Source organism: Lytechinus pictus, chromosome 17, assembly GCF_037042905.1.
Source record: "Lytechinus pictus isolate F3 Inbred chromosome 17, Lp3.0, whole genome shotgun sequence".
Lineage (NCBI taxonomy): Eukaryota > Metazoa > Echinodermata > Echinoidea > Temnopleuroida > Toxopneustidae > Lytechinus > Lytechinus pictus.
The window spans coordinates 25,065,884-25,080,723 of NC_087261.1; the positions used below are offsets into that span (position 1 = coordinate 25,065,884).

General features: G+C 32.8%; 1 protein-coding gene across 1 annotated transcript; it reads right to left on the reverse strand.

Moving 5' to 3' along the window:
* Positions 1-3,513: 3,513 nt before the first annotated feature.
* Positions 3,514-14,235, reverse strand: LOC129280564 (uncharacterized). The gene is made up of 4 exons (XM_054916564.2): positions 13,977-14,235; positions 9,303-9,475; positions 7,753-7,791; positions 3,514-5,044 (listed from the first exon to the last, which is right to left on the reverse strand). The coding sequence occupies exons 2-4, from the start codon at positions 9,382-9,384 to the stop codon at positions 4,785-4,787; spliced, it is 381 nt and encodes a 126-aa protein (XP_054772539.2). The 5' UTR covers positions 9,385-9,475; positions 13,977-14,235; the 3' UTR covers positions 3,514-4,784.
* Positions 14,236-14,840: the final 605 nt, after the last annotated feature.

Genomic DNA, 14,840 nt, shown 5'->3' on the forward strand with positions numbered 1-14,840 from the left:
GAAACATAGTGATTAAATAGTTGTGCAAGTTCTGAAACTACAATATGAAAGTAATGTCTTGCGACGATCTAATCAACATTTACCTTCCTATCATGTCTCTGTAATTTTCAATGGTAGATAAAGCTGAGCGGAATGGGTTGCTACCCCGATTCGAATTTCATAAAAGTGGTATTTGGTGATTAAAGTTCTTTCATTATTGTTTTTTTACAACAATAAATATATATATCAAACTTTCCTTGAATTTGATAAATTTATATGAACGATTTAGCATTTTAAGATACGAAAAACAATTATTGATCTAAGAAGCATTTATGGGGATTCTTTAAAAAAATCAAATCAATGTAATTTATTAAATCCTTATAGTAACTTAAAACTGAAAATTCATCATTTTAATGATTTCAGTGAACTGAAAGCAAATTGTCTGCGATTGTCTGTTATTTGAAATCAACCATGCCCATATAATTTACAGAGTGTTTCAGGTATCTCTCTTAATATTTCCTAATAAACACCCAAACCTACGATGCTGCAATTCTATGTTGACGTAAATGAGGCACACAATGACAGCAATTAACAAAGAATTATGTCCGATGCGCCTTGACAAAAGATATTACAGAGTGAAGGAAATTTTAAATCGTACAACATCTGGAGAGGGCAGACGGAGGCAAATATCAAATTACCCATGTTTAACGGCCTCTGCGAAATTAATGTCATATGCGCGCTGGCTTTTATATTCGCGGGTATGTCTCAAGTGCGAACAAGGGAGGTGAAATTTGATCGTTTTCCCAATTAAAATCAAATTGCAGATTCGTGTATCCCTTTTGGGGGGTAATGATCCCTACATTTGTTGAACCTTGTTTTATAATTTTTGTTATCATTCAATATTCATATGAAGTTTTTCAAAAACATGCCAAACAAAACAAGGAAGTGGGTCAAAGAGGGGGGGGGGGGGGGAGAAGAGAAATAAAAATTGTCCATGTTCATAGTTTCGTATATGAACAGTATTTTAGTATGTTTAATTTTATTTTCGTTTACAGCATTAATTGCGATTGAAAAAAATGTGTCAAAGCCGATTATGGTCACTTGTAACATAAATGTCAAATTATTTTGATAAAAACAGTGTATTTATAAAGATAATAAAATGAAATTGATATGGATAATTAGGTTGATGACGATGATAGAGTTAATATTATAAGAAATGTTTAATGAAAATAATATCAGCAATAGTCATGATGATGACGATGATGCTGTTGGTAATGATAACAGTAATGAATATAATGACAATGATACTTCTTGAAAATGGATTGATATCATTTGTAAATAAAACCTTAAGAGATAATAACAATACTCATGACCAGCATCACTCGGGATAATGATGCCCACAGGAGTATGGAATATTGTCTGATACAATTTGGCGTTAAATCATTTATCTTTTAATACTGTATATATCTGTAACAACAAAAGCTGAAAGAATGCATTTCTTTATAATAAATTTTATAATTTTAATGGATTATTTCGTAAAATAAGGAAAAAAGCACATGATGTTTGTAAGAACTATAATATTGCAAATAATATTAAACCTCAGTCTTTGATTATACATTCGCGATTATACATGTTTATATGATATGCCAAGGTATTAATCAATATGAAATTTGAAAAAAGAGCAATGGACTCATAGAGATACAGACTAATTTGTCATTTTCATATCGAATGTAATGAATTCTAAGACATACAGCAGCCAAGAGGCCTGTTTTTTTTTTCCAGTGCCTGATAACAATTGTATGAATGGGTCTTTGCAATGAGTGTATTTCTTATAGCCGATTTCTTTTGATGTACCGTATGAGACACCTTTTGAATTAAAATTGCATTTGCAACTTTCTGTATTTATCCATTCACATAAACGAAAATAGTTGTTAATAGAACACATAATAATCGTGATAATTTAGGTTTTAAAATATGAGTAATATATTCAATACTGAGCTAGAGATTTCTACTAAATGATAATAATTCAACAAAATGCGCCTTATGATGGGCGTATTGTTATTCGGCGACATAAAAGACGATCCCAATAGCCAAGATAGCAAAGACCCTTTCGTGCAACCGGCACCTGGATACAAATTATGTTAGTAACCAAGTATCATCGGTAAGTAGTCAAAATGCAGACGTATTATTGAGGACTGCATCCAACAGCACACACATTTTATTATCTGGATCTCTTTCGGAAGAGAAGCAATATCATCATTTTGTAGACGGAAATGAGATCATTTATTATTATTATTATTATTATTCGAGAGATCATAATCTCGTAATAACGTTGTACGTGTACACTCTTAGAGTGGATCAGCGAAAGACAACAAATGTATTGGTTAATACGTTTTCGGAAGTCGGATGAACTCAAATAGAATGTTTGTATGATCCAATCACTAAATGTGTTATAGTGACCATAAGATGGGGAATCTCTACCAATATTTTGGTCGGACAAAATATTTGGCAAATCCTTACCGTTGAATAGTCCGTGCATTTACAGTTGCGTTTTTAAACATACTCCAAAGCGAAAGACTTTACGCGTCTTATTAGACTAATGAAACAAAGTAGCAATAAATTTTTACCTGGACATTTTGAAAGCCCCATAGCAATAGCAATAACGCCAGCTTGAATATATTTCTAGGCACTGACTATTTTATTCTTGTGTAGATATGAATATCTGTTGTACCACATATCATCAATGATTTAAACTCCACAGCTATACGAAATGTCCCTACCCCAATCCCCAAAATATGCAAATAGATAAAAATACAACAAAAAAGGATTAATCTGTAAATTGATTAATGAATTAATAATAAAAAATTTAAAAAATAAATAGATATATCAAATGATAAATAAACAAATAGACGATAAAGATAAATAAATAAACTAATATGTATATCAATAAACATACAAATACCGCTTATGATTTTCACTGACACGAAGATAGGGAGATAGGGTAGGCTTTGTCTTGGTTGATTTTATAACTGGACGTCTAGAACTCGAGAGGGCGCTGCAACATTAAATCAATTCTGCCAATATTAATCTGGGGGAAAAAAAATCCAACAGCATATAAAAGTAATTATATCGACACGGCTCCCATTGAATAGAGGTACATTAAAGTGAAACGTCAATATTAGACAATAACTTATTAAGGAATTCAGAATTATGGACAATCTTAAAAAAAAATCATATTCTTATTTCTAAAAGGAAGCACAACAGACATGCCATACCGAAATCTTGTGTACAAATTTGAGCAACAGCGACTTTCGTATCATTTACGATGACTTTTCATTCGCATAAAAGAGTGTCGTGCATCATTTTAAAAACCTCCAAATGGAAAATAAAATGCCAAAAAAATATTTAGTCATAGAAATCAATCATAAATAAGTAAAACAAATTGTTTATGATAAAAAAGAATTGCATACATCAAAGCTAAACAACCTTTTTTTTATTGTATTCTTACTTTATATTTTTCTTCTCCCCTTTTTTCCACATTTTTTACCACATGGGAAAAATTGATATTCAATTTGCCATATTTTACTTAAGTATGTTAATCGTTAGAGACATTGATTGAAATGAAATTCACAAGATATATCAATTTCAAAGATAGTTATAACCCTATGGTATTGACATAATCTCTTGTTGCACTCTTATCAGCTTATAGCAAAACGGCCATTGTTGAAGGAAATGATAATTAATCTATATGTTTTAAGTTAACTTTCATAGATTGCTTGGTTCATGCAAATACATCAAAAAAAGTTCTCTTTCAATAGTGCACAGCTTTAAATTCTATTTTATTGAAGTATTTTCATTTAAATAAAATACTCACTAAATTCCTCAAATTGGCAATGCGATGAAAATATGAAAACTCTATTGTACATGAAATTGGTCTTCCTTTCATTGTCAATTTGAGTACCTAATCAAATATGATTTGTAATAATCCACTGTCCTGGAATATTTACATGAGTATTGATAAAAGTAAAGTGAAAGCAGTAACATTGTCATTACTCTTGCCATTTGTCCTGTGCCATGGATTTCGAACAAAGATCGCTCACCAATGGCTCAACAAATACTGCTCTGCCAGCACATAAGCAGGGGTGGGGGGGGGGGGGGGCTGAATATGTGTGCAACGTTTCTGCGACGTGTAATAAGTAATAAGTTTGCTCTGCCTTAATGCAGGCGGAATGAAATAGCGATGTATGTAATTATATACAGCACAAATATTTTAAATAAATAGTAACATGATGAGTGACAGTGTCACCCGCCGGAAAAAAAGGGTCATAGTCCGTTGAATTCCCGTGGATCTCAGAGGATGTCTTAACGTTGCAGTCGCCTGACCTTCGACATTTTTATATTCATATATCGAAAATGTCTCGATCATTACCGCCATAAGGTCTTTGGGTAGCTCGTGCTGCAGTACCAACGTAGAGGCGTAGTTTCAGTGTACACACCCGGAGTCTAATACTATAAAGTTGCGCAACGAGAACGATCATGCCGATGAAATGTGACGGAACACTTTCCCGGTGTATTGGTGCCAAAATGGCTACCGATGAGCCTGCTACCGATTGTGAAAAAAAAATGGATAGTATTATGCTAGTATTCCACTCCATACCCTCTGCTTCCAATGTCGAATGCTCGAAAAGTGTATTTTTCCCCATTATATATCAAGCTTAGTGTCATTGTGAGTTAACAATGAATACAGATCCGAGACTTACAAAAATAACCACTCGTTATTAGATAAATGAAGTCCGCGCTCAATTTCATAAGTATGTTTCGGAGTATTCAGGCAATCCCTCGATGTCCTTATTGAGCGCGTATTTTAGCGCTTCGGAGTATGGAGGTGGCGGATCCGAATAGTCGAAGCCACTGTTTGCTTGCCCTTCTCTGACCTGAACTTGCTGTGACGTAGATGGCGCTGCTGAACGAGAAAGAAGCGAATTTCGTTTGCAGCAGAAGATACAACATAAGCAGGTTATGATAACGGATGAGGCGAGGCCGAGGGCAATCCAAAAGCTCAGCTCTGGAATATCAAAATCGAGGTGAGAATAGGAAAGTTTTGTTAAAATTAGATAAAATGACTCACCGAGACAAAATAATAAAAGCAGAAAAATAAATAAAAAATATTGGTGAACGTTGGATGAAACCCGTCAAAGAATAAAGGAGTCAGGAACGTGTTACTGTTCTATTGTTATTATTGTGACGTCACATACGAGCATCTTCTCCATATGTAATTTGACATAAATTTATCAAGATGTCATTTTTCTCTAAAAACTGAAAGTGATTTTATTTGTGAGGGAATTAATCAGCAGACCCATCGTGTCTTACCCCCTCATACACAAAAAAATTGTTTGTATTCATCATCTTCCATTATAGATTTAATTTATGAAATTTACATTCCATGATATATTTTGGAGCTACTAGCGTGAGACGTCACAAATTATGATTTTTTTTTAATGTGTCTTTGTGTCTCTTAACCCCAAAAGGACTGGGGAGCATGATGCCCCCTCCCCCCGACGCTTCGCGCGATATTTTCGAAACAAAAAAGATAACGACGCAAAATTTTATGACCTTTTTTTAAGTTTCGCGCAACTTTTGAGACCAAATTCGCGACATACTGGTATAGCATCGCGACGACGCAAAACTTTTTACGAGACAATGTCATGCCGAAAATGTCTTATTTTCATTTTTTGTGTATAAAGTATATGGGAGATTAAATTAATAAAAGGGTGATATAATTGGTCAGCCTAATAAATTTAGGGTATGATGAAGTTGTTAAATGGTCTGTAATAATTCCATTAAAAACAAAGAAATATATAAGATATAAAAAAGAAAAAAGAAATACATAAGGTAAAAATTCATTTTTACATTTTTTGCGGAAACCTTGAAATTAAAGAAAAAAGATGACATCTAAAAAAAAAGAAAATTTAAAGAGAAATTGTGTGCTAAATATGCAAATGATGTTTTTCAAGAAGATAATTTGCATATTTCATTTATAATAGATATAAAAAAATAATAATTTTCTGAATTTTTTAATACTGGCTTGTAATTTATGTGGGAAAAATGTGCGTGAGGATCTGTCCGAGATCAGAAGGGGCCATCATGCCCCCCCCCCCCTCAGTCCTCAATATATATCAAATAGCCCAGTCCTTTTAGGGCTAATCTTTGATGGATTTTCATCAGACCGTCGCCAATTTTTTTTCCTGTTTTCTCTGCTTTTATCAAGACCAATTGATTGTAGGAACGAACAGTTCATGAACTTGAGCTTTATTAAGAAGTACTGAAAATGATATGTTTTCATCGGATGAAAGAAAAATCGGACAAACACGAGGGCGGAAATCTCTCCCTAAAGGTAGAGGGACCAGGGACTGGAAAATTTGACAAACAGAAAAACAGGTTATCACCCCAAATGTAAGGTCATTTCGACCAAAATACATGTTTTATTTCGATTTTGAATGATGTTTTTCTTTACATCTTAAAAGACCAAAAATAGTAGGGGGACATTTGGTATTGTGTCCCCCCTACTATTTGGGTAGGGGGACGTGTCCCCCTATCCTCCCTGGGATTTCCGCCCATGGACAACCATAAACACAAAATCAGACAAGGAATACCAGAGTTATCATGGTTATGATGACGTCTTAAAGATCCACATTTTTTTTCAGTATGCATGTCTTCTTTAATATTCAATGAGCAATAATCAATGAGCAAACTGATGACGTCATATTCCCACTTATTGTGTGAAATTGTGTTTAATTCAATATTGTACTTCAAGAATTCAAAAAAATGTATTAGATATTCATTGCTGCAACTTATTCTATTGTAAAGGGAGACCATACTCACATTTACATGTATAATTATATATAATGTTTATCTGGTTTGATGTAATAAAATAAAAGGAAAGGGGAGAAGACCCCTTTAGGCAGAGCTTTGTGTACGCCCATGCACATGGCATCCATGAAGGCTATTTATGGAATTCCTACACGCATTTACTACAAGGTATAGTTCGATTTGGTGACACAAACAAAATGTTGCTGAAACAACCCCCCCAAAATTCCAACTTTTGATGTACACAATTCGGTGGCAGTTGCAATAATTATTGTTTTATTGCCTATTGGGAAATGTCCCAAGTATTATATCCATATTTTGTTTACTTATTTCCTTAACCGAAGTATTAGTCTATCAATCAAGTAATGAAATCATCCGTGAAATCAAATAATAGCAATTTAACTTGAAAGTGACATTCTAATTAGTTTGGTCATTTCCATTCCATTAGTACATCAGTGTCTATCAAAAAATTATCTTGGGCATTCAGTTCTGCTGCAGTCATGACAAGCCTTTTGTTATTACAAAGGTTTCAATAAATTCGTAGATTACGACATCTCTCTCTGTCTCTTCGTGTCTCTTCACCCCCTCACACACTCTCTCTCTCTCTTTCTATCTCAATCATTCTCTCTCACACACACACACACACACACACGTGCATAAAGATTTATTGTATATATTTATTCATGAAGAAAGCTCCTCTGAGGTTTTCTCGATTATTTTACCTTTAGAAACTTATGATCAACTGCAAATTCAACGACTGGAAAGTAATATCAACAAAATAAACGTGTTTATATATAGATAGTGCTGTGGCCATTGTCAGATATGACCTACATGGGAAATTGATCTTTTAATTTTTACAGTTTTGGTATTCCACCAAGATTTGTAAAAAAATTATTTTCAACTTACCAACTGAATCGAACAAATATGATGATGACAGTTGCTCTTCTAAAAGAGAGAAAAAAAGATTGAAATCGTGTGAGTTATTACAGGTAAAAATCCTGTGTGAAACAAAATGCAAATACCTGGCGTTATTATTATTCTTTTTGATTGATAAGCCTGAACCATAACTGTTGGACAAATTAATAATTGACAGATTAATGTTGAATTCTTACTAATCAAACAGCTCGAGAACAAACATAACAATTCCTGGCATTCTGTATAATAGTATGACTTCAATATATCACTGTGAATTTGCTATTTCCTCTTTATTTCTTTTATCTTTTTTCATTTTCCTATTTTTTTGTACATGCTTTATTTTGAAAGGTATAGATAGACCCGGTCCCCTCTTCGTGCTGTCCTCGTTTCGGAAAACGTCACTAGCTATTGTTCACAGTACCTTTACAATAGGATTTACACATAAAAGACTCGTCATGCACCTTGGTAAATGTTTCATTGAATTCAAGGCTAATAGATACCAATAATAATAGATACTAGTAATGAAACTTTGATATCCTAAAGTTGCATATACTAAATCCAATGACAAAAATTCCCTGAGGGTTTCGAACAGGCTTAGTGAATAATACTGATAGCACCCTCACGCACAGTCGATTAAATATTATTTCGTCAAATAACTTCTTCTTTGTTGGCAGCCGTATTAGTAATAGTAATAGTACTAGAGCAGAAGCAGAAGTAGTAGTAATAACAGGAGAAAACGTTAGATTAGTAGTGGTAGTAGTATAATTAGTAACTGTAGTAGTAGTAACAGCAGCAGCAGCAGTAGTAGTAGCAGTAGTAGTAGTAGTAGTAGTAGTAGTAGCAGTAGTAGTAGTAGTAGTAGTAGTAGTATAAGTAGTAGTAGTAGTAGTAGTAGTAGAAATATTAGTAGTAGTAGTAGCAGTAGTAGTAGTAAAGAAAAAGTAACTACGTTTTAATAAAGCTTAATAATTGACATAATTTGATGTCGTTTTATTTGATGTAGTTTAATAATGTAGTGCAGTTAAATTCAATAGTATTATACCTTGTAATGATATGTCATGTAATGTATACTCAATGTTAACATAATAATGTAGAATGTAAAATAATCGTAATTCAATAAGTCTTCTAATTAATGCAAAGCGCTTAGAGATCTTGATATTAAGCGCTCTATAAATGCATTATTATTATTATTATTAAAAATCTGAAAAGAAGAAGAAGAAGAACTAGCGACAACACCATAATTAAGAACATCAACAACAACAGGAGATGCTGGTTATAAATCACAATTCTGATTTTATTTTTTTTTTATTTTAAGGGGGAGGGGTGTTCTAAAGTTATAGTAATTATTTTGTTTAACCTGATTATTACCATTACTTCACTGTTTGTTATTCCATATGTGTTACCAACAGGAGTAATTCTGTATATGAAGTGATTTAGTGATTATTAGTTTATCAGTTATGTTTTTAATCGTTGACTCAATCGATAATTTTATAACAAAATAAACAGTTGAAATACAACTAAAAAAAAAATAGCTCTTATACCTGGCGCGTCGGTTCCAGTGACTTGCCTAATGATGTTCAAATATACGACAGCCAGAATGAACAATAACTTTTCAGTTTCCATGGTAACTTTACTACCATCTGATCCCCGTTGCCGAATAGTGTAAAGCTGTCATCAGACTTTGCCGTCGGAACTCCGCCTTACGAATGTAATACTTTGGAATAGATGAAGAAAGGAAGATATGAATTTACAAAGCCTTCAAAATATTTGTCATGATTTTCATTTCTTTGAAAGTGTAAAGAAGTTCATTATCAGCTAGTCGCCTTTCAGCTATTAGCCCCCTCCTCGCCACCTCACTATCAGTCCATCACCTACGTTTGGTCATAAGACATTGAGGTCCTGACAATCAATAATGTACAACACTAAGCGTCTGACCATTAGAAATAAAATAAGTTTAAATTTAATGATATGAAATAAGATCCACCCAACCCTAAAAAAATAAATAATAATAACAGATGAATAAATAAATCAAATAAACGAATGGATTAATTAATTAATTAGTTAATCAATAAGGGTTGATATTTGATAACCGGAACCATGTGACAAATTAATAAAGATCAAACAGTGACATTGTGCTGCACTCGACCCAGGTGAGGTGAATGGGTACCCGGTAGGATTTCTCCTTGAACGCTTTAGCGCCTATTAATATGGCGGCTTAGCTACAGCCGGGTTAATAATATGATACCAAGTATCAAAGCGCAGTTGAGTATATGCACATAGTAACTGCGCTATATAAATGGACATATTATTATTATTATTATATACATGTACCCTACCATGTCTATTGCAGCATAAATCTTAACTGCGCTATATACATGATATAAATGGACATGTTATTATTATTATTATATACATGTACCCTACCATGTCTATTGCAGCATAAATCTTATGAAACGCAGATTATACCAATATTTGGAGAAAAATGTTTTTATTAATATTATCAAAATGTAGCTAATGTACGGAATCCATACGTTTAAAAGTCGCTAGTATACTAGATAGACAGATGAATTAATCTAATAGATCATTCTTAAATCATAACCGTAATCAGAACAAAAACACATCTTCTTTCGGCATATTTGGTGCCAGTCGGTATACAGTACCCCTTTGCATGCAACAATCAATCAACCATGTAAATAAATAAACTTGTGAAGCTCTGAGAGATATATCCGTCATGCATTTCGTCACTTTATAACAGCTTTTATGACCATTAGAATATAATGCTATACGTTCAAAGGGCTTTATATTCTCAGCACCTAGTTTAAGGGGGCTGTCACATGTGCACTTTTGTGCAAGCGTATGCCGCACTATTTAGACAAGCCTTTTTACCATTTAATGCTAATTATTGATATCTCAAGTATCCAATTATGTTACCAAATGAACATTAATAAATAAGCTGATGTTTACTAAATTCTTTTCAATCATCAAGTCGTATAAAACATGAAGGAAATAAATCACAAACAAATATGAGTACATAGTTATAGAAAATAAAATTAAAGATATCAAGATACAACTTAACAATAAAGGCATGAAAGAAAAAGAACATAATTTACACATGCATGTCGAATGAGGGGTGAACTGAGCCTTGTTCAGCGTTGACCCCAAAATAAATGCATGGCAGTAAGAGGGGCGTAACAAAAAAACTCACTTTAGTTCCTGTTAAATTTATCTCTAATATTTTTATGTAATATCATTGATCTGTCTGTTGTTTTGTATATTAGTTTGATTGTATTTTGTTTACTTTTTGAACGGAAAAGAATAAAATCGAAGTCTAATCTAACGACAAGTTTAAATTTCTAATGAACTCTTAAACATGTATATTAAGTTACTGAGTACAAAATTGATTAAAATAATGACCGAAAGGAACGTTAAACGCTTTTAACGTAAAGTTGGTTCTTAAGATGATTTGGATTAGTGCACTAAAGATGAAGACCTCTATAAAAAAAAAAATTCTTTGATAAAAAAAAATGGGGTCATTGAGTAGATTTCTTTACAATTAGGTTGTAATTTGGCATTATTCATCTAGAAAAATAAGTAAATTATTTGCTTTGTATTATTTTTGTATGTTAGTTTAAATAATTTGTAAGTGATTTTATATTCATCTTGTTACCCGATGATTCCTTTGCAATTATCTCTTTTTCATTTTGTATATTCAAGTATTTAATTCGATTCAAAACTGGTTTATTGGATAAAACATAATGGCTGGTAATAGCTGGTAATAGCTGGATAAAACACACGTAAAAGGAATATAAAGTAATATACAGCTTCATGGAGATTTTGTCAGATTGGGTAAGTACTTATAGCTCCGTCCATTCTTTTGCTGTTGTCTCCCCTACTTGTACCCATGGTGACGATTTATTCCTTTTTTCTATTGTTTTCGTAATTTATTTTATTGTATCATAATGTTAAATTATGTTTGATTCTATTTTTATGTGATCGTTAACAAGATAATTATATTTTACTTTTTATAATTAGATGTATGTTCTTTGTGTAAAGTCACAGGGATTGGAAAGGAAGACACTCGGTATGTTCGGGTTAAATTTAGTTTAGTTTATCATTTTCCTTCCTCGGCATACATGGGACACTCCTTACCTTATTATTTGTATATATTATGTTTAATTTGTATATGTTTGATCATGCCAAATAAGTTAAGCTAATAATAAGAAGTACAAAACAACTACTGAATTGGATATCAATCAATGAAATACATAGATTTACATAAACATAAAATAAAGATAAACTAAACATAATGTTATATCAAACATTAAAGAGCATTTTTATCATAGACAACAAAATCTACGATTGCTACGTAAAAGCATAGTTTAAATAAATAACACTTTGAAACTGAAGCGCTCAATAAATTGCAATATCCCTATTACTTTACTATTATCATGATTATGCTTTTGTTTTCTTCCAAAACCGATGCACATCAATCAAGTGATATTATATTTCGGGCGACTTGATATAACGAATCATTTCTAATCACTTGTAGTGTACGATGTGAACATGTGATGATAGCTCTACATTTTTACTTCCTCATATTACTTTGGTTTAAAAAATCGGCACAAAACTACCTCGTAAATTGGGTTTTTCATAATGAATTTCCGCTTTCTGTTTGTGTTGATTTAGGTGAACCGATGTCCCTCTCAATCGTCATAGTAAGACAACTGAATGTAAAAGGAAGTGTTTGTCAACAAACCATTGGTCGAAAATAATAATTGTACACGGTTGAGCCAGACACACCTCACAGTTTACCTTTATTTTTGGTTACTAAATATTAGAATATAGGCCTTCCGTAACCTTTTTTGGGGGGTGGTCCTTTGGCATATTTTTGTGCTATTTGTTTGGGTTTTTTGTATTTTGTTATCGTTTTCTTTCGCATTTTCCTTTTTTCTGCTTTTGCTGTTTTGATACTTGCTAAATAGAGAAACTAGGTGGAAGGTGATAGATGTAATGGTACGTGGAATGATAGCCCTTGTTTATATTTAAACATTCGATTGTCATTCTTGTTTAGTAATAATAATAATATAATTACAGCAATATATATAATAATAAGTAATGGCTATAATGATAATGATGATAACAATAATCGAGTATTCATTATTGAATTGATAATTTCCACATCTTCATTTAAAAATATATACAAAGCATAAGAGACAGTATTTCAAGATGGGGTAAAGGTGGGGGGGGGGTTCCCCCATGAAGAAAGGTTTGATGAAAAATATCAGAAAAACATATTGGTGAAGGTTGGAGGAAAACCCATTAAAAAATACAAAAGATATTATAGTTTTACCTTTTTTATCTTATTTGTGACATCATACATGCCTACGATCAACCTGCCACATATAACATGTAATTTAAAATGCGTATTTTGATATTTAATGCCTTTTGGTGATTTTTTTTTCTTTCAGGAACGGATGTGAAATAATTTGTCTGTTGACATACTGAAGGAACAAAAAAAATCAGTTTTCATTTTTTTTTGAAAATGATATTTCATCCGTTTTTACCACACAATACATGGGAGCTGCTCGCTTATGACGTCACAAATAAAACAAATTGTTTAAACTTTTTCGATGATGGATTCCTTGTTCTCAAACAATCACCAGAGTTTTTCATTTGTTCTGCTATATTTACCACAAACGTTTTACTTCCCCTTTAAACAAATGGTAATTTAAATAATTGTATAGTGATAAATGATAATAATGACAATAATACAAATGATGATGGTGATGATAATGATGATGATGATGATGATGGTGATAATTAGAATGAAAATGATAATAACAATATCAATATTTACAATAATATGTATAAATAAAACAAAACTAATAATAATAGTGGTAGTAGCAGTTGTAGTAGTAATAGTAGTAGTAGTAGTAGTAGTAGTAGTAGTAGTAGTAGTTTCTACACTACAATGCCCAAAGCAGCAACATTTTCGTTCCCCTTTTGTAAAAATGTACAGGAGCCCCGGACAGGAGCAAGAGGAAGAAAAGGATCAAAACAATGTTTATTAATAAAACACGCACAGACCCATAAAATGAAACAAAATATTATGTATAATACCACATCACTAGCTTCGATTTCTCTGAAGACTTCTGGCATTGACATCAGCATGGTCTTCTGATGGCTATTTCACATTTTTAAAGATTATTTCTTACCTTCTTTGCTTATTAGTCAGATCCCTATCCCCATCAATGTTGACATGACTGAAACCACGACATCGTCAACATTGGATGCAACCCTTGTCAATGTCCCGTTGGTTCAGGATCCATGACTGGCCCGACTCGTCATGTAATCAGAACGACGAGCGTGACGAGTGCCTCGCGAAACATTATTTTGGTCCCAGCTCTAGTACTATCGCACACAATTTTCAATCGAGTTTTGTTTGTTTTGGCGCTCAGTGAGTACCTGTGTGTATTAACTGAATAGTTTGTTCTTCCTTGTATTTCGGTGAATAGTGCGTGTAGAGAGTGGCCCAGTTGGAGCTTGCAGACTGGCTAAATCAGTGACTTTGCGCGATTTCTTTTGTTAATGTTTGCTCTGTATTTTCCCATTCTATTTTTACCAGGGTATGGGCTAGTGATTTCGCTCAAAGAAATTCGCCTTTGTGACGAAATGCAGGGAAGTTTTGTTATGAAATCTATACTTTTGTAAGACGCCGGAGAGCGATTTTTATGCTAACCAACCTTTAGTCTAATGAAATATTATTATTTCTATAAGATTATTTTTATGACTTATCTGTAGAGGACTGATGCTTGGATGTTAAAGCATGGATGCAAGGTGAAGGTCGTTTGCCTTGTAATTATTTGTTGAAGTTTATTTTAAAAATATTCACAAGAGATATGCGGGAATCCTAACACAATCATGACAATTCACATCTTTATAATCTGATATATCATTAACATATTCAAGGATCATAAGAACTCCGCTGGACAAATCCATCTCGGTTTTCAAGGGCTATCCTGTCAAGGTATTTTGGTACTTCATATTATAATTGTACCTGCTATATCACACCTGGAAAA